We start from the raw sequence: 18,560 nt of genomic DNA, 5'->3' as shown, positions 1-18,560 counted from the left end.
ATCACATGATCAGGGATATATAACGAGTGGTGCACCTGTGTGACATCACATGACCAGGGATATATAATGAGCCGTGCATTTGTGTGACATCACATGACCAGAGACATAACGATCCATGTACCTGTGTGACATTGCATGCCCAGTGACCATTTTTATCCACAGTAAGTAAACAAGAAGCTTCCTATAGAATGACAGCAAGCAGAGATCTAGAAAACAGTGATGAATTGATACAGAAAGCAATGGTGCAGGGACTGAAGTTCATCTTTAGCATTATTAAAAACACATTGGCCCTTTAAATAATAAACAAAAGTTAGATATAGCTTTAGATGTCTCCATACAACGCAAAAAAAATTCATTGGCCATAAATTGATCATGTGCATAAAACTATAAAACCTATCCAAAATAATACGTATTATACAATATAAATATATGTGAGCATTTACAAAAATAGACAAATGGAGGGGGAAACCATTTTTTGCCAGCAAAACAGGCCTGATTCCCCGTAATCTACTTCCTCTTACAAAAGTTTCTCCAGTCTTTTAGTTGTTTCTACGTTTTTGATGTATGTTTTGATCATATAGTACAACATTATTACCTATTAACATTGTTCTACACTTTTGCCTCCTATTCAGGACAACAAATAACACATATTTTATAAAAGCCAGCTTCTTAATGATTATTAAAAATATATTTTACTACTTAAGGGCTCATTCACATAGCCGTAATGGGGAGAGAATATCAGGCTGAAAATGGTGCCTATGGAGCCCGGTTGCACATGTTGTATCACCGCACCATGACGAAGAGATATAGGACATGTCATATATTTCTCTGTGATACAGCGCCTCTCTATGGAGAGGGGAGGGATGAGCAACTTATCCTTCCTCCCCTTCGCCGCGCTGACGTGTGCCTACGGGCGGGCGAGCCCACTTTCGTCTGAATGTACCCTTACTACAAAATATCTCAAGGTCTGTAGATTGACTTGGAAAAACTGAAGAATTTGTGTAAATTTGCAAGGTTCTGCATGACCAACCGGTGTGCGCCTTTACTGTAGCACGTTTTGTCTCCCATTAATAAAGTTTATTGTTGCTTAAAAAAATTTGCAAATAAAAGACCAGAGTACACAGATCCATGAATCTAAAATGGCTCCAAACTATATTTACATTAGGTAGTAATTCCCTTTTGGGTTTACTAAAATTCTGAGATAGAATTGGTACATAACCTTCTGTAGTCCTCAAAATACACATTTTTTTGTGAAAAGGTCCTATCCCTTATTTTTTCTGGAATTTTTCCATCCAATTCACCCTTCCCTAAGCTCTGTGGTGAACGACAGCAGTATCTAGCCGCCATTTTGAAAGATTTGTCCAACCGAATGAGAAAATTTTTTATTCTGTGCATGAAAAATTCCGGATTCGTAACAAATCTACGAACCAACTTATTGACATCCTCATCTCTACTATGATGAAACCCATAGGATAGACAAATTAGTGCCTTTGTCATGAGCAATTTGGTTGATTCTACCGCGAACACAATCAAGGGAAACAGATAACATGGAGCCATTTTGAACATGAAATGAGGATCGTAGAGCCACACTAGTCCATTGGCTTCCTTCAGGCATCTGACCACCAATTTGTTGGGCCACCACAGTTGGTTGCACTTGGTCACTTATTCGTGTACTTATTGTCACTTTAACGACGTTGCACGAGTGGATCAATTTCAGATTGAAGGACACACTGACGCCTCCACTTTCAGTGAACTTAAAATATTTGTGGGCAAACTGGCCGGTGGAAATAAGCTGAATTATCTTATCATTGGGTAGATCCATGGTAAAAGTCAAGATTTTATTCCTCACCGCTCCCGTTGGTAATCCAATATTGGATACCGAGGCTGTGATGGCTGTAGAAATTGCTGTGGGAATCCAGAGAAGACTTAACATACTGATTCCAGAATTTTCCCCAAAATATCTAACATTGCATTGTGCCGGTGATAGGACCTCAAAATTTATTATGTCTCCAGCGTTGACTTTGGCTGCACCAGATCCTGAGATGGAAGTGTCTCTGTAGTTGACGCCTGACTTAAAAATTTGCAATAATTCTGAATTGGTGCCGTTTCGATTAATGTAAAAGATTAGAGTAAAACCTTCCCGCACACAGGTTGGACCCATAGAATATAAGGCTTGTTGGAAGACAAATTTGACTACACCAGACTCTGTAAGCTTTATGCTTCTGCCATCGTGGGAAAGGCCAACCATGTAAGGATCAGACACTGAGATAATCTTAAAGGTGGGCCGATAGTTGGTTTGGTAGTGCATTGCTGTGGACATCTGAGCAGTCATGGCCACCGCTCCCGTGTCGTGAGATAGCCAAAGCAAACTAAGTGGAGTGTTCAGGTCATAGACGTGCAAGTCTTTACTCTGATTACAGAACTGGTTGGGACTTTTGAGAACCACGGATAAAGTTTGGCTTGGCTCAACTTCAGCTGCGCAACTGATACTAGTGCTCTGGAAGTATTTCCCTTCTGGCTGTTCTATACGTGAACCACTTAACTCATAACCTTCTTCGCTGTTGTTAAGTTTTATAGACAGCTGAAGAAAGTTTCTGCAGTTGTGTTTTACTGCAAAATTCAGATCTGCCCATAACAAGCCATGTTGTTTGAAGACCGCCTGATTGTCTTCTGGAGATAAGATTTCACAATTCATCTTCTCTTTGATCTTTAGGTTGAGGCCTGGGTAGATCTGGGAGTTAGGATTTTTAGATGTAGGCAGGGAAAGGCTAGAAGACCACGATTCAGATAATTTGCTTTCACTTGTGGTTGTGCAGACTGTGTCGCTATCGGCAGTACATGAAAAGGCAACAACCCCTTCTTCACACTCCGAGCAGGCTTGGCACTCCTGCAGTTCCTTATTATAGAAGTATTGGTCACCGCAAATCCCTAATGCTGCCTCCTTTTCAGCAATCCCAAGACACCGGAAGCCACCTGGTAGAAAACATAATATGGTTAAGAAAGACAATTATAGTAAGGAATAATGTCTTAGTGTACAATAACTTTAGTGGTTATTTTTACTTTTACCATAGTATAATATAAAGTATACAGTAGCTATTTTTATTATTGTGCCTGCCTTAGCCAATAAAGATGTAAAAAATCATCTATCACCAAAAATACTTGTCTAATAGAAAACAGCAGAGCTAGGGGAGAGGCAGCTGTACAGTGATTTTATGAGACTGCACGCTGTGAGAGGGGAGAAGGAGTTTCCAAGGGAAAGATCAGACTGGACACAGTACAGATCTGACATCACATCTGGTAGAGCAACCCACTTATAAATATAATACTGATACCAGAAAAAATCAGAGGGATAAATATAAAAATAATAATTGCTAATTGCATCTATGACCCGGAGCGTGCGAGTGGTAATTATTATTGTGCCTTACAACTACAGTCAAAAAAAATGTAAAGGAGTTTTCTACCTATAGAACAGCTCAACAAATATCAGAAACCCCTTACTGATCAGCTGCTTCCACCTTTCTCCAGCAGCACCAGGTAGTCTAAGAGGCCATCAATACAACTAAAGTAAAACAATCCCTTTTACTGAGACAGTGGGGCTCATTTCCTAAGGGCTCCACGGCTGCACTTTCGTCGGGTTTCCCAAATTTTTCAGTTTTGCGTCGAATTCCGCCAGGATTTTGGTGCACGTGATCTAAAAAGATTAACAGACACGGTACCTGGGGTGTTTAAGCACTTAATCCTCTCGCCGCAGATGCTTGGTGAATCCATGCACTCGTCTCTGTCCTGCAAAATATGAAATTAATTATGTCTAGACAATCAATATAATGATTTGATTTTTTTTCCTTGTTTTGTTTTTAAAATATGATTTTGTTTTTGAGCCCTTAAGGGGGATTTTTTATCACCCACACCAACTCCCACTCCCAATTTAATAGGTGCCGCTTCACTGCTTTTGGTGGAGCTGGAATATTTTCTGTAGCCCCTAACGTTCCCAGGCAATTAGTGAGGTTAGTTTTGATAACCAAAATATAAATCAGACAATGTACTGTCATGTGGGTGGTACCAGGTCATCAGTTCCAATTCGGTACAACTCCCCTGACAAAGAACCTATAACACCCAGCAGAACTTTAGCGTGGATCCTATTATTTTAAGTAGGCCTCAAGCATGATGGTTACCTTCCCAAATATTGATGCCTAGCTTGTGATTGCGTAAATCTGTCTGCGGGGCCACATTGGACGGGAGATTGCAACTGGAACAACATCTCAAGAAACTGAAATCTAGTCCAATTGGATTGAGAGGGGTCCAACACCCCTTTGAATGGAACAGGAAGGTGTAGTGACTTGGTTCAGCCACTACAAGGAGAATGAAACTGTCTGATCTGTAGGAGTGCTAGGTATTGGAACCCCACCCCAATTTGATAACAAGAGAAGTGCGAATCGAATCAGATAACATGGAATTCAATCTGGATTTCTTCAAAAATTAGATTCGGCATGAATCTGAATTTCTTGACCATTCATGGTACTGAAATTTGAGAGCCTCCAGCTCTTGGCAAAAATAATAAGGTCGGATAAGGTTTCTATGACCTCCCAGTTGAGACCGATTTGATTTAGACCAGAATCAAATTTTTAAGAAATTCTCTCATCTCTGTTGATGACCTATCAATAGAATATAATCAATGTCAATTGTTATTGTTAGTATGGAAAACTCCTCAATCGATAACGAGGACCGATTACCTCTCCTGACATGTGTTTTAGTGACCGGTTTTCTATAAAATAGATGTTCCAGACTTGTTATTTCATAAAGTATAAAAACAAGTTTTTACATCACATTTATCTTTATTGCAACATTGCTCAGATTTTAGAAAATTTTTTTACTTACTTGACAAATCCGATCAATATTTTCGGAACAGTCAGAGAGTTGGAAGAATCCAGCGGGGCACAAGGTACATTTCTCACACTGAGGAGGAGTTTTCTGAAAGTTACAAAACTCATCGCTTTCACAGATGCCACACTCAGGTAAAGGTTCTTCAACGTCAAGCACTTTGGCGTCCACCTCCACCTTATGTACGGAGTATGTTTTCTGGAGGTTGTTCCGGACCTGATTCTGCAACCCTTGGAGATGCGCTTCAAAGTACTGCTGTATGTCCTCCTGTAGGCTCTGGAAGGACATCTGCTTTACGGTGTCAAACAGCATACTGTACTGGACTTTCACCATGTCCATCTGCTCATACATTCTCCTCTGCTGCTCTATGATCTCTCGCTGCTGGTTGATCAGTAGGTTCTGCTGCTCGGAGAGTTTCTGCTGTAAATCCGTGATGGTCTTTTGTTGCATTTTCAATGACTCCACAAACTTCTCCTGGCCTTTGGCAAGCTGCAACTGAAGAATCAACGCATCTTCTGATGGGACTTCATTTTCACCTGTAATATATTCATTTTGACAAATTTAACATGAATTATACATAGAGATCTGTATAGAATGAACGTGTATCAGATATTTTGTCTAACTTCTATCTCTAAAGGCCATGATGGAAATTTGTTGTGTCATTTTTTTATTAATCGGATGAACCCCATAGCCGAAAATAGCACCCAATTGTCCGAATTAGCCACTTTTTTAGAATTTTGCAATTAAGGTGATGTAAGTTTTTATTAATGAAAGGTTTTAGAATTTTTTAAAGGTATTAAGACATAACTAAACTATATAAATGTAGTATTTCTACGATTGTACTCGTCTAAAGAATAAAGTAGAAGCATCGTCTCAACGGCACATTGAAAGCCCATCAGAGGATACTGCAACTGTATTTTTTTGCCAATTTCACCACATTTGGAATTTTTTAAAGGTATTAAGACACAATTAAAACTATATAAATTTGGCATTTCTGTCTTTGTACTGATCCAAAGAAAGAAGGAGAAGTGTCATCTCAACCACACATTGAATGCCCATCAGAAAATGGTCCAAATTGCCAAATTCACCAGATTCAGAATTTTTTCCAGCTTCTCAGTACATGGCACAGAATATTAATCAGTGCCACTAGAAAACACAATTAGTCTTGCAGAGAACTATCCCTCATTTACCTTTGTAAACAAAAAAACGAAAAGATACGGCTTGTGGAAGAAGTGGAGTTAAAAAAAAACTAAAAAATTGGTCTTGAAGGGATTAATGAGTGGAGATGAGTGGACCCGATGATTGGGTTCAGGTTCTGCGTTTTGGATTGGTCAACTGACCTGGACATGCTAGGGGGGTAAATTTGCTAGATTGACTGTCAATCTCGCAATATGTCCGGGACAGGCGGCTTACTATGATACTATCTGTCCTGTACGTCTCAACTTGGTTTAGTTACACAACCCCTGTACATTATTCAAGAATTTTATGTGCCCAACACCATAGAAGGGGGTCAGTTTGTCCCTTGCTATGAGTCCTTGACTGTGCCACCACCGGACAGCGGCAATAAGCTATACAGGAGGGAGGAATAGCCTTCATGTGATCCTGCAAACAGCCACCATTGACATTTTTGGAAAGATAATTTACTCAGTGTATATACAGTACAGCTCCCTACAATGTAATCCGAGCATTAAGTGACCATCTAATTGCAAGTTTAGTCAATGAGAAACATCTGTGTGCACATGTGTGCCCCCCGGCTAAGCAAAACATATGTTCCTAAAATACACAGCATATAGAAAACAGACGTGCCTCACATTATCAGCGGCAGGGCAGACCTGAGAAATATGAGTAGTGCCAGGATACTCTGGGTTGTAGACAAATACCCCCAAACACTTTGCTAACAATTTGCCAAGACAAGCAAAGCCGAACCATGAAAGTGGACATGTTGTTACCCCTAACATGTCGCATCCTAGTAGGAACTTACCCTAAATAAGGGCAGGAAAGTCAGATATAATGTGGACAGTGGCTTAAAGGGAAATACAGAATATAGAAAAGTGTTGGGGACACAAAAATTCTAAATTCAAAATGGCTTCCCTGACAAGATACTACGTCAGGCCAGTGAGAGTAGTGTGCGGAGGAGGAAGGAGGTAATGGTAGAGATAGACTAGACTAACGATTTTTGAAGTTTTTTTGAAGGGTTTGTACGATTTAAAACTCATATCAGTCCTGCCCTGTAATACAGCATAATAGTACATGTCCTGTGAGCGGAGGATGTGTGGCCTATAAAGTCTTATTAAATTCTGCTACACTCTGATGCCTCCTCTCAGCTGCCAATACACATCAGCCCTGGGTGCAAATTCCACTGAACACAGATAAAGACACTTTCTAAAAGAAGAAAAACATTTGCCCTTCTGCAGCATCATCAATCAAACTAGATAAAAGAAGGTAACTTTTGAGAGGGCAGATCCTGCAGATGTTGTAACATGCAAATGATCCCTGTACTGTGACATCACTGTGTATTCTCCCTGTACTGTGGCATCACTGTGTATTCTCCCTGTACTGTGACATCACTGTGTATTCTCCCTGTACTGTGACATCACTGTGTATTATACCTGTACTGTGACATCACTGTGTATTCTCCCTGTACTGTGACATCACTGTGTGTATTATCCCTGTACTGTGACATCACTGTGTGTATTCTCCCTGTACTGTGGCATCACTGTGTATTCTCCCTGTACTGTGACATCACTGTGTATTCTCCCTGTACTGTGACATCACTGTGTATTATACCTGTACTGTGACATCACTGTGTATTCTCCCTGTACTGTGACATCACTGTGTGTATTATCCCTGTACTGTGACATCACTGTGTGTATTCTCCCTGTACTGTGGCATCACTGTGTATTCTCCCTGTACTGTGACATCACTGTGTATTCTCCCTGTACTGTGACATCACTGTGTATTATACCTGTACTGTGACATCACTGTGTATTCTCCCTGTACTGTGACATCACTGTGTGTATTATCCCTGTACTGTGACATCACTGTGTGTATTATCTCTGTACTGTGACATCATTGTGTGTATTATCCCTGTACTGTGACATCACTGTGTATTATACCTGTACTGTGACATCACTGTGTGTATTATCCCTGTACTGTGACATCACTGTGTGTATTATCCCTGTACTGTGACATCACTGTGTATTATCCATGTGCTGTGATATCACTGTGTGTATTATCCCTGTACTGTGACATCACTGTGTGTATTATCCCTGTACTGTGACATCACCGTGTGTATTATCCCAGTACTGTGACATCACTGTGTGTATCATCCCTGTACTGTGAAATCACTGTGTGTATTATCCCTGTACTGTGACATCACTGTGTGTATTATCCCTGTACTGTGACATCACTGTGTGTATTATCCTGTACTGTGACATCACTGTGTGTATTATCCCTGTACTGTGACATCACTGTGTGTATTAACTCTGTACTGTGACATCACTGTGTGTATTATCCATGTACTGTGACATCACTGTGTGTATTATCCTTGTACTGTGACATCACTGTGTGCATTATCCTGTACTGTGACATCACTGTGTGTATTATCCCTGTACTGTGACATCACTGTGTGTATTATCCATGAACTGTGACAGCATAGGCTTCCGACTTACATACAAATTCACCTTAAGTACAAACCTAAAGAACCTATCCTGTAGGGGGTCTGCCTGATTCCTAGACATTATTCCTAGAATCTGTTTGGTAGTGGCTTTTTTATCTGGAATTCATCATTATGGAGACTAATTGTACTGTCAAAAATGTTTCTTTTAATATATGGAATAAAGTATTTATTTTATAATTTTGTATGAGGTTTATGTTTTTGGACTGTAAACACTCATTTTTTTTGCTCTGGTTATGAATCGTAATTGAGTGATTTCATCTACATTTCATTCTATAGAATTCTTTGTTATTCAATACTAAATACTAGACATTTTATGGTTGGTAACACTTATATCCATGTAATGTGTAATGTCTGCTAATATACTGTCAGTGTAGGGGGGGTAATTAAACTATCACTCAGCACATCAAATGCAGAGCGCCCCCCGGGGACGGAACCTGATACTCTGACACATAAAGCCGCCTTTCAGCTCATCTGACTTCCAGTTGCATGAAGCCCGAACACATAATTCCAGATCATGTAGATCATAATTCCAGATCATCACAGAGCGAGTTATATGGAGTCAAATCCTAATGAAGTCACATAAAGAAGTCGCTGTAAGAGAGGGGAACCAGACAAAATAAACACCCTTCCCTGTGAGGAGTTATCTATGTGAATAGTATTGCTATGCTTGTTTTATTAAAGGGGTTGTCCACTTTACCTCATGTTTTTTGTAATGTGCGTGTAAGTGTGTGGTGCAGGATATTGGGTAATTTACCAATATACATCTAGTTATAGTTCTGCTCCGCTTTCTTGATATGTAAAGTGAGGCCTCCTGTCTTTTAACTCATCCTCCAGATTCCTGTCCATAAAATGGCCGCAGATGCAGGGTCATGTGATCAATAACTGTCCATAAGCAATCGCCCTGCCAAGACCTTAATCTTATATTCATGAATACTATCATAAGATAATGGCAGGGCGATTGTTCATTACAAAAAAGTCAGATAGACCAATATATTATGTGATGTATAGGCAGTGGCTTCTTCACCCCACGATGCCACCACAAAAAACTAGAAGGTGTTGACGATATTCTGTTATCGGTTCATCAGGTCAATTGCTGATGACAGGTTCCCTTTAATGGTCTAAAGTCACTGTCACTAATGTAAATGCAGTCTAATATAGCCGCGGTCTTAGCAATTTTATGGTATTTTATACATGGACTGCAGAAGCTGCTGTAGAAATGTATTGCCTGAGGGATCTTCTACCCTACAGAACTGGCCCTACATGACTGTCAGTAATGTGTCTGCCGGCTGTAGGCTCCATTAGTTTCCCTTTGTACCGTTTTAAGCATATTAACACAGCTAAAAACGTTTAATCGCTTCCTCCCTCGGGACCTGTCATCCAGTTTCCTTTCATGAAATCAACATCAATAATCAGAAGAAAGACTGACAGCTCTTCTGAGGAAGATGCCCTGAATATGCAGAGACCTCTTACATCAGCCGGCAGGTTTAGACTCGCTGAAGAAGGTGCCAGATGATCCACTGGTTGGCCTCGGGGATGTAGACCCTACCAGGAGAGCACAGGAACAACTGCAAACAGCTACAACCGGCCTTCAGAAATATAATTAATTATATAGTAGGGGGAGAGCAAATAAAACAAATTGTTTTTGTCTTTTTTTAGGTAATTTTTTTAAATTTGAAGAAAATACTAAATTTGAAAATTTCCAAGATTTCCGGCTGATGGAAACAAGAGCTGATCCAAACATCTGTAGGAGCTTGAAGACTGATTTCCACCAAAGTTCCTCCATAGATTGGATTTCCACCAAAATGTGATGTTGTTTTCTTTATAAACTAGTCAAAAACTAGTGTGTTACATGAAGGTTCCTCTAAATATACCAAGACGTACCGCAAAATGCAAACATATCCTGGACCTTGTGTTAGTTTCACTCAACTCCGTCGGTGGTCCTGAACAAGTTGGAATATTCAGAAAGCTAAAGCTAAACTAAATATTAATGTTACGTCTCTTCTGTCTACACTGAGATGTGACGTGAAGCTGTCCTTTTTCTATGGAGCAAAAAATATTTTAAAAGTTTTCGTTTTTTTTTATTATTTATATTATAAAAAAATAAGGCCCCTGATCCTAAAGTTATGTACATTTATAATTGACCCTCTATTCATTTTCACCTACACAATGCATGAAGCCAAGAAGTAGGAAAGATTGAATTTTTGTGACTGCATGATCAGACTACACAGGGTTTGTTTGCAGTCTGTTACTATGGATACAGGTCTGCATTGAAATCAGGAGCTCTGTTTTTTTTAGTTTTCCAGCAAATCTTAAGAGGCATTTTGCATTCAGTTCCTTTGCAATCTATGGGCATATCGGCGCTTATTTTAATAAATTTAATAAATTAGCAATTTTTTCAATAAAAATAAATAGTCTTATATGGTTACAAGTGAAAAAAGTTGTAAAGGTGAATTATTCTCCACAAGGGTTGAGGGGTATGAGGAGTTATCATATAAACCTTAGTAATTAGAGATGAGCGAGTATACTCGTCCGAGCTTGATGCTCGTTCGAGTATTAAGGTACTCGAAACGGCTCGTTGCTCGGACGAGTATCTCCCCTGCTCGAGATCGAGCATTTAATTAAAAAAACACAGTGAAGAACAGTGAAGAATAGAATAAAAACAGTGAACACAGGATCATTTAAGTGAAAAACACAGCGAAAAACTCAGTGAAGAATAGATTACAGATGTTCGGCACATCTGCTTACTTGTCGGGAGATACGCGCGGAACGGTGCGAACAAAATAGTATGTGAAGAACACATTGAAGAACACGGGGAACAGGACAGAGACATCGGGGAACAGGACAGAGACATCGGGGAGCAGGACAGAGACACCGGGGAGCAGCACAGAGATGTCGGGGAGCAGCACAAAGACATTGGGGAGCAGCACATATAAATGAATCCCACCTGCAACTGGTGGCGGGAGCCTATTCAAAGATGGGTAGAGGATAAGGTAGATCAAGATAAGCTGAAGATAGTATAGATAGAGAGTAACACTTGTGCTAGATATATCCCGCACGCGTCCTTGGATACCTGGGATCGCACATAACAGCGGCTTTCAGGAGCATAATGAAGATGCTGCAATAATTAACAGAGGCAGCGGCTTGCAGAGGAATACTGTAGCTGCTGCGCTTTAACAAAGAAGTGACAGTACTGAGGGGCAATCTTTATAGCTTTTCTTTCTTCTAGCACAGGCAGCGGCTTCAGCACTGTATCCTCCTGCAAGCTGCTGCCATATGCGATCGCGGGTAAACATGATGTTACCAGCGCAAGCGTCCTTGGATACCCGCGATCACTTGCAGGAGGATACAGCGCTGAAGCCACTGTCTGTGCTAAAGAAAGAAAAGCTATAAAGATTTTGTGGGTAACCAAGGGCACAAGCGTCCTTGGATACCCGTGTGGCAGCTGCTTGATGGAGGATACAGAGCTGAAGCTGTTGACTGCTTGAGTAGAAGAATAAACTCTAAAAGATTGCGAGCTCACCATCACAAGCGTCTGTGGATATTCACGATCGCGTATGGCTGCAGCTTGCAAAGGGAGACAGCGCTGAAGCTGCTGCCTGCGCTACAAGAAACAAAATCAATGAAGATTGCGGGTAACCATGGACATACTTGGATACCTGCATTCTTGGAAACCAGCGGGTAGCTTCATTGATGCCTCGGCAAAATCTCCGACCACAATGAGATAGTGGCGTTTAGCACAGAGGCATTACTTTGTTTCCTGAAATGTCAGACATTCATGGACGTGGAACCCTAGTATGGTCCACATATGGTCCACATCGGGAAGGGCAGAGAGATCGGGGAGACCTCAGTGGAAGAAGAGCAGCGGATCCCGGGACAGCGTATCTCCCGACAAGTAAGCAGATGTGCCGAACATCTGCAATCTATTCTTCACTGTGTTTTTCACTGCATTTTTCACTTAAATGATCCTGTGTTCACTGTGTTCACTGTTTTTATTCTATTCTTCACTGTTCTTCACATCTGCTAACTTGTCGGGAGATAATATACGCGCGGAACAGTGAAGAATAGATTGCAGATGTTTGCATACATCTGCTAACTTATGAGAAGACATTCTTTTTCAATTAAATAACACATTTTATTCCCGAACCATGGTCCCTTTGAAAAATGCTCGAGTCTCCCATTGACTTCAATGGGGCTCGTTATTCGAGACGAGCACTCGAGCATCAGGAAAAGTTCGTCTCGAATAACGAGCACCCGAGCATTTTAGTGCTCGCTCATCTCTATTAGTAATTCAATTCATGGGCTATGTCTGTTTAGTAAATCTTGGGTAACGTTATCATGTGTTATGATTTTTTTCACCCCCCCCCCCATAGTATTTAGGTGTTTTTTACATAGGGACACAACTAAAATCATAACTTCATGATTTCAACAAACCAAAATCAGGCTTACCTGGTTTAATATCACAGGTGAGTTGAACTCCCAATGGAGCTCCTCCTAGTTCAGCGTTTGAGAATGGAAGATCTGGTACCTCCCCAATAAAGTGAGCGGCCCTGTCTGACAACCTCAGCAAACCTTGCTGTCCCTCCACAGGGGGACATCCTTCCCCAGTACAAGGAACTCTGCCTCGAGATTTCAAGCGGATCCTCAGGGGCAGTTTACATTCAATTCCTTTACAATCTCTGGTGATGTTGCTTTGTGTTCCACCCAATGCTTCAGAACTTCCCAAAAAGTCAGAACTTGTCGAAACTGATTTCTGCTGGTTAGTTCTCGTAGGCTGGTAGAGAATATCACTGCTTGCTGTCTGCTGGTAGGAGTGTGAGGTCCTGGTTGCTTTAGCTGGGCACCTTGCACCCACACAGGGCTTTGGCTGTTCATTATCAATGGAGCTACTGGTGCAGGAGAGACCCCCAGGACATCTCTCGGCTGGAATTCCATAACATACAGGCAGGAATAGCAGGCAACTCATCCATGTGCAGGACCACCAACTCAGCATGGTTATCTGCAGATACACAAAAGCATAAAGCAAGGAGAAATAATCATCACATCGAGCAATCCTCAACATGTGCAACGTTGCGAATAGTAATGAGGAATGCAAGCAGCACCTTCTGGCCAGATATGCATCAGACATCTTACCATCTATTTGTCTTCCACCCCATATAAAATGCATTCCTTCAAGCTTACAAAAGTAAAACCCCCTTTAATGTATCTACATAAAAGCTCCTCGAGCATCTGTTTCCAATTGTCCCAGCTGTAGTGTCTTGCCTTTCGAATATTTGCTTTAGCTGAGATGAATCTTGAAAGAGATGTTTTATGGTTGGAATACCTTGGGAAGACTTGCGGAGTCAAGTCCTCGGAGCTGCTACCTCCAATTAATGACTTATCATCAGTTCAGAGAACTCAGTCTACCCAAACTAGTGACCTCTGCTAACAAAAAAAAAAAAGTAAACCCCACAAGCCGGGAATGTAATGTGCAACATTCCTCGGATTTCATTAGCTTAGAATTACTCAGAGACCACCCATTAACCCTCCACTCACTAGCCTCGATGGTTCATCAACTTACCTTAAAATTAAATTCCACTTCTTCTCATACATCCATGAAAAGTTCTTCACTGATAGGTCATGAATACAAATCCATTATTCGACAGATTCCAGGAGAATTCTTTGCCCCCTAATGCAATATGTCCATGATTTGCCCCCCTCTGTCACATTGAGGAGGAGGTAAAGAAGAAGGTTAAGTGTTTGCGACTCTAAATGTAAATCCAAGTTTTAGCCTAATTATGGTGGCCAGGGGCAGGAATGCTTTTCATTGTGCATTTCACTCAATCTCCTCTTTCAGACTGAGGCTGAACCTTGGAGGTACAACTATAGTCAAGATGTTGAAGAGCTATTGGATTTCAAGACCACTTCCTGCATATTTGTGGGGAGAGATAATTTACTTACCAAAACAAAAACAGAAGCCAAGAATAGGTAGATCAGAAGCTAAATTTACACGCAAGAAGGGGGGCAACATTTGGCTTTGCCTCCAGCTGTCTAAGAGAAGTTTCATTTTTTTAAAAAATTAAAGATCTATAGATATTTCCATTCCAACTGGACTATGTTGGAGATTCTCTGTATAGTACATGTTGTGTTGTACAGTAGCAGATGATAACATAGGCGGTTTGGGTGGTAGTCCGGGGCCAAAGCCTTCTAGCGGGTCCATGGCCACCCAAACCACCCACCAAATTTTAGACTGAAATGAACCTTCTCCCATGAAATCCTCATACATCTGCTTATGCTCCCAATACACATTGCAGAACCTTTAAAGGTCCTCCAAAGGTCCTGAAACAAGAGACTGAAAGCAGCAGATGCGACACATCCTCCATTCCCCAAGAAGCTGATTCTAGTACATATGTAGGTAGTGACTTCCAGCCTTGAGGAGGCTATAATACTCATACAGCACAGGGCCCATGGCAGTCTTACTCCTCCCCTGGTGTTATATAGCTCTCCTTGCCAGATCAGATCGCCACATTGTGATGAGCACCCATGGAGATAAGTCTGGCTCCTTGTCCTCTACGACTCCCTTCTTGCCATGCAGCCCTCCACAGCTATATCAGTTTGTTAAAGGGGTTGTCTGAAGGATCAGCGTGATTCCCTATCTACAAGAAAGGTGATAACATGTTGATGGGTTGGGGTCCTACCACTGTGACCCTCAATGATGAGAACTGTGGTCTCCTTAATGAATGGTACTATGGGTCTACTGGAGATACATGCAGTTCCAGGCTTTCCAAAAGATATTGAAGGGAGCATTCTCGACAAGTCACTGCAACCAATGGAAATGGCCCCATGTATAGAAAGGAGTCTCCCACTGTTGCCCTGTTGGGGGAGAGGGCTCAGGCACATACTGTGCACAAAGACCTTCTACGGGCTGGATATGTGCCTGCAACATAGATTTTTCTTCCTTCTGGAGAACTGTTTATCATACTATTCCCCTGGGGGAATCACTCTAAAGCAGTGTCCCGAGTCACACGTGACTCTTAGCAGAGCAGAACCTTAAAAACCAGAACTATTTTGCATCATACAGTCCTTGAATGAGGATGAGGGCACATCTACATCTATAGGTAAATCTTACCTGGATCATAGGTGGATCAATAAGGTTTATTACTAGAAAAAAGTCACCACAGGGCACATGATACATTACATGAAGGTCATGCCAATAATATGTACATCTTGGGTCCTCCAGAAAGACACATTCTGTGTAGCCATAATAGGTCAATTGAAATTGGATCTTCTAAAGCAGACAATAGGGGAGTTTTACTGTGCCTTCTCCATCAGTTTTCAGAGCCTTTTTGTACCCTGCAATCCAATTTGGGTGTGATGGGGTGGAGAATGGGGCGAGTGGGGTGCTTAAAGGTTGAACCAGTTGAGGCTACAGCTCAAATTTCTGTCAGGTCAGACATGGTCTAAACAGGTTCAACTTACGAGAGAATGGGACCAGATCTACAAAGATGATGGACCCTCTTAGTAGATCCAGACGCAAGGGGGAACATGACTGCAGTTTAAAATGCCAGCCTTAATAAATTCCCCCCAATGTCTTTAAATTAAAAACTATACTTGTGTCGTGATCTTAAAGATTGACTCGAGATACCGCAAAAACATTGGGAAATTTAGAACGTATTATTAGTCAGCAGCCAGTATTTTTAAAAGGGTTAAAGAGTCAACCTGTCTCTCAATTAGATGTAAGAATGACAGGGGGTAGATGACTTGGACCACTGCCCTTTAGGGCAACTCACCTTCCATCTGTCATATAAAGCCTGTTGCAAGTAGAAGGAAGGCTTCACACTTTACCTCCCTGGGGACATTCACCCTCCAGGATCCAAACTAACTCCTTCACAGCTTCCATTAAAGGGGTTGGCCACTTTACCTCATGTTTTTTGTAATGTGTGTGTAAGTGTGGGGGGCAGGATATTAGTAAATTTACCAATATACATCTATTAATATTTCTGCTCCGCTTTCTTGATATGTAAAGTGAAGCCTCCTGTCTTTTACCTCATCCACCAGAGATTCCTGACCATAAAATGGCCGCTGATGGAGGGTCATGTGATTTCTAACTGTCCATGAACAATCCCACTGCCAAGACCTTATGATAGTATTCATTAATGTAAGACCAGGGTACTGACAGGACGATTGTGACCATACCTCTTAACTTTTGGGCAAGAGAAAGAGGACAAAAAGTGGACCCACCCCAAACATATTCTAATATCATCTTTAATTATCCCCACATAGTATAATGCCCCCTTCCAATGGCCAACCATGTCCTCTCTCATACTATGTCCTCTCCTCTCATATTGTAGTCCCCTACTCCAATGCTGTGGCCTTCTGTCCTGGGTATTAAACAAATAAAAACTGTATTACTTACCTACTTTCATTCCCCACGGAACACAGCAGAGTAATGTTAATTTTGTGATAAGAAGATAGAGGAGTATTTGATAAAATGTTTGTGTTGTTAAATCTGTCATGGCTGGAGGAGTCATGGCTGGAAGAAGCTGAAATGGCAGCCAGGTAGAAGAAGAAGAAGACATCCCCTCTGATCAACTGTTACCAGATTTACAGTAAGTGCTGGTGTTACACATGAAATCACAATTCTGCACTCAATATTCAATGTTTTGTACACTGAGCTTGGTTCTATTTTTATGTACTTAGCTGGGTTCCGGTGCTGGATATACTTACTGAACTGGGTCTTGTTGTTTTTTATGTATTAACTGAACTGGGTTCTGGTGCTGCATTTTTTCTTTTTAGTTCTTTTCAGTTCTGGTGCTGTTTTGATATACTCAGCCTCGTTTTGGTGCTGTAAATATGTACAAACTTTGTTTATGTGCTGTATTCACTGTAAGTATTGGGCTTGTTTCTGGTGCTGTATTTATGATATGATCTTGTCTGGTGTTTTTAACTTGGTTCTGGTATTGTATGTGTTCTATCTTCTAGATCTAAGCGGTTAACACAAGATTTTTGTATTTATGGTTTGGTAAAGGGGATGGAAATATGTCTATATATGAAATGATTCATTAAGTAAGTAATTTTAGATACAAAAAGGTTGATTTAAATAGTGTATTCCTATAAAGTGCATTTTAAATATCGGAATTGTTGAATAGAGTAGGGAGTATTGTTTCTCACCCCGCACAACACGATGGACTTCTCTCTCCGTAAAGAGCCTGTTGTTAAAATTTGAAATCCCACACCTGAGTTTATGGAGCTAGTGAAGGGTCCATTTTAGATGAGTACATTAATTTTTATATTTAGTTAAAATTATATATTTGCAATCAATTTTTGTGACCCACCAAACAATAGAAAACAATGCAGACTATAGACAAACATTAGCAGAATTATTTGCAATGACGAGCTCTTGTAATGTGACACTAAGGGCCCTTTAATATGGGTAAAGAGGGGCAAAACTATGACATAATGACAATATATAACGCATTGATCATCATTTGTTTACATGGGCCTTGATACAGGTCGATGCAAACTGCATGTGGGAGGAATGATCACTACCGCCATCATTCATCCCTCATACACTTCTATGATGTCAGCGGCACATTCCCTGCTTACACAGGTCAGGTATTCCCGAAAACAATGGTTGGCCAGTTATTGGCCCATGTATAAAGTTAAGTTAATATGCCATTGCATTTTGTTATCCCCAAATAGAATGGGGGTGCCAAATCTAATGAAAGTAAATCCAGTATTTTATACCCATAGACATGCTCCGCCCCCCAAAAATTGGAAAAAAATAATCTCATTGATGAGCTACAGTGAATAATTGGGCTAATCCTCACACACAAACGTGAACATTCATTGAAGATCCAAAGTGGAAATCTGAGCCATGGATTCTATTTTTAATACATTTCTGATTTTCCATATGAAAGTATTCAACATTCCCTTAAAGGGGTTTTCCAAGGAGTCTTGTAAAACCTATGGGGGCCCAGGCAGAGGTGGCAAAAAATACAGAATGTACTTACATTGCTTTGACTAC

At 40.8% G+C, this 18,560-nt stretch overlaps 1 protein-coding gene across 3 annotated transcripts; it reads right to left on the bottom strand.

Annotated features, from left to right (window-relative positions):
* Positions 1 to 927: 927 nt before the first annotated feature.
* LOC140133659 (uncharacterized) lies at positions 928 to 14,372 on the bottom strand. Of its 3 annotated transcripts, none has more exons than XM_072154116.1 (5): positions 14,115 to 14,372; positions 13,004 to 13,553; positions 4,876 to 5,414; positions 3,717 to 3,783; positions 928 to 2,973 (listed from the first exon to the last, which is right to left on the bottom strand). In XM_072154116.1, exons 2-5 carry the CDS (start codon positions 13,545 to 13,547, stop codon positions 1,454 to 1,456), a joined length of 2,670 nt encoding a protein of 889 aa, XP_072010217.1. In that variant the 5' UTR covers positions 13,548 to 13,553; positions 14,115 to 14,372; the 3' UTR covers positions 928 to 1,453. The 3 variants fall into 3 exon arrangements, with proteins under 3 accessions (XP_072010217.1, XP_072010218.1, XP_072010219.1); XM_072154117.1 differs by lacking the exon at positions 14,115 to 14,372 and adding an exon at positions 13,878 to 13,974; XM_072154118.1 differs by lacking the exons at positions 13,004 to 13,553; positions 14,115 to 14,372 and adding an exon at positions 10,439 to 10,506.
* Between the last annotated feature and the right edge of the window lie 4,188 nt (positions 14,373 to 18,560).

The sequence above is a fragment of the Engystomops pustulosus genome, chromosome 5 (genome assembly GCF_040894005.1).
Source record: "Engystomops pustulosus chromosome 5, aEngPut4.maternal, whole genome shotgun sequence".
NCBI classification, from domain to species: domain Eukaryota; kingdom Metazoa; phylum Chordata; class Amphibia; order Anura; family Leptodactylidae; genus Engystomops; species Engystomops pustulosus.
The sequence above is the reverse complement of the archived record's forward strand: the minus strand, read 5'-3'. Positions and strand labels throughout refer to the sequence as shown.

Coding starts and splice junctions, on each gene's coding strand:
- LOC140133659 (XM_072154116.1), bottom strand. CDS start 13,547: ATGCTGAGTTGGTGGTCCTGCACATGGATGAGTTGCCTGCTATTCCTG. Junction 5,415..13,003: donor CACCTGTGATATTAAACCAG/GTAAGCCTGATT, acceptor AATATATTACAG/GTGAAAATGAAGTCCCATCA. Junction 3,784..4,875: donor ATATTGATCGGATTTGTCAA/GTAAGTAAAAAA, acceptor CATATTTTGCAG/GACAGAGACGAGTGCATGGA.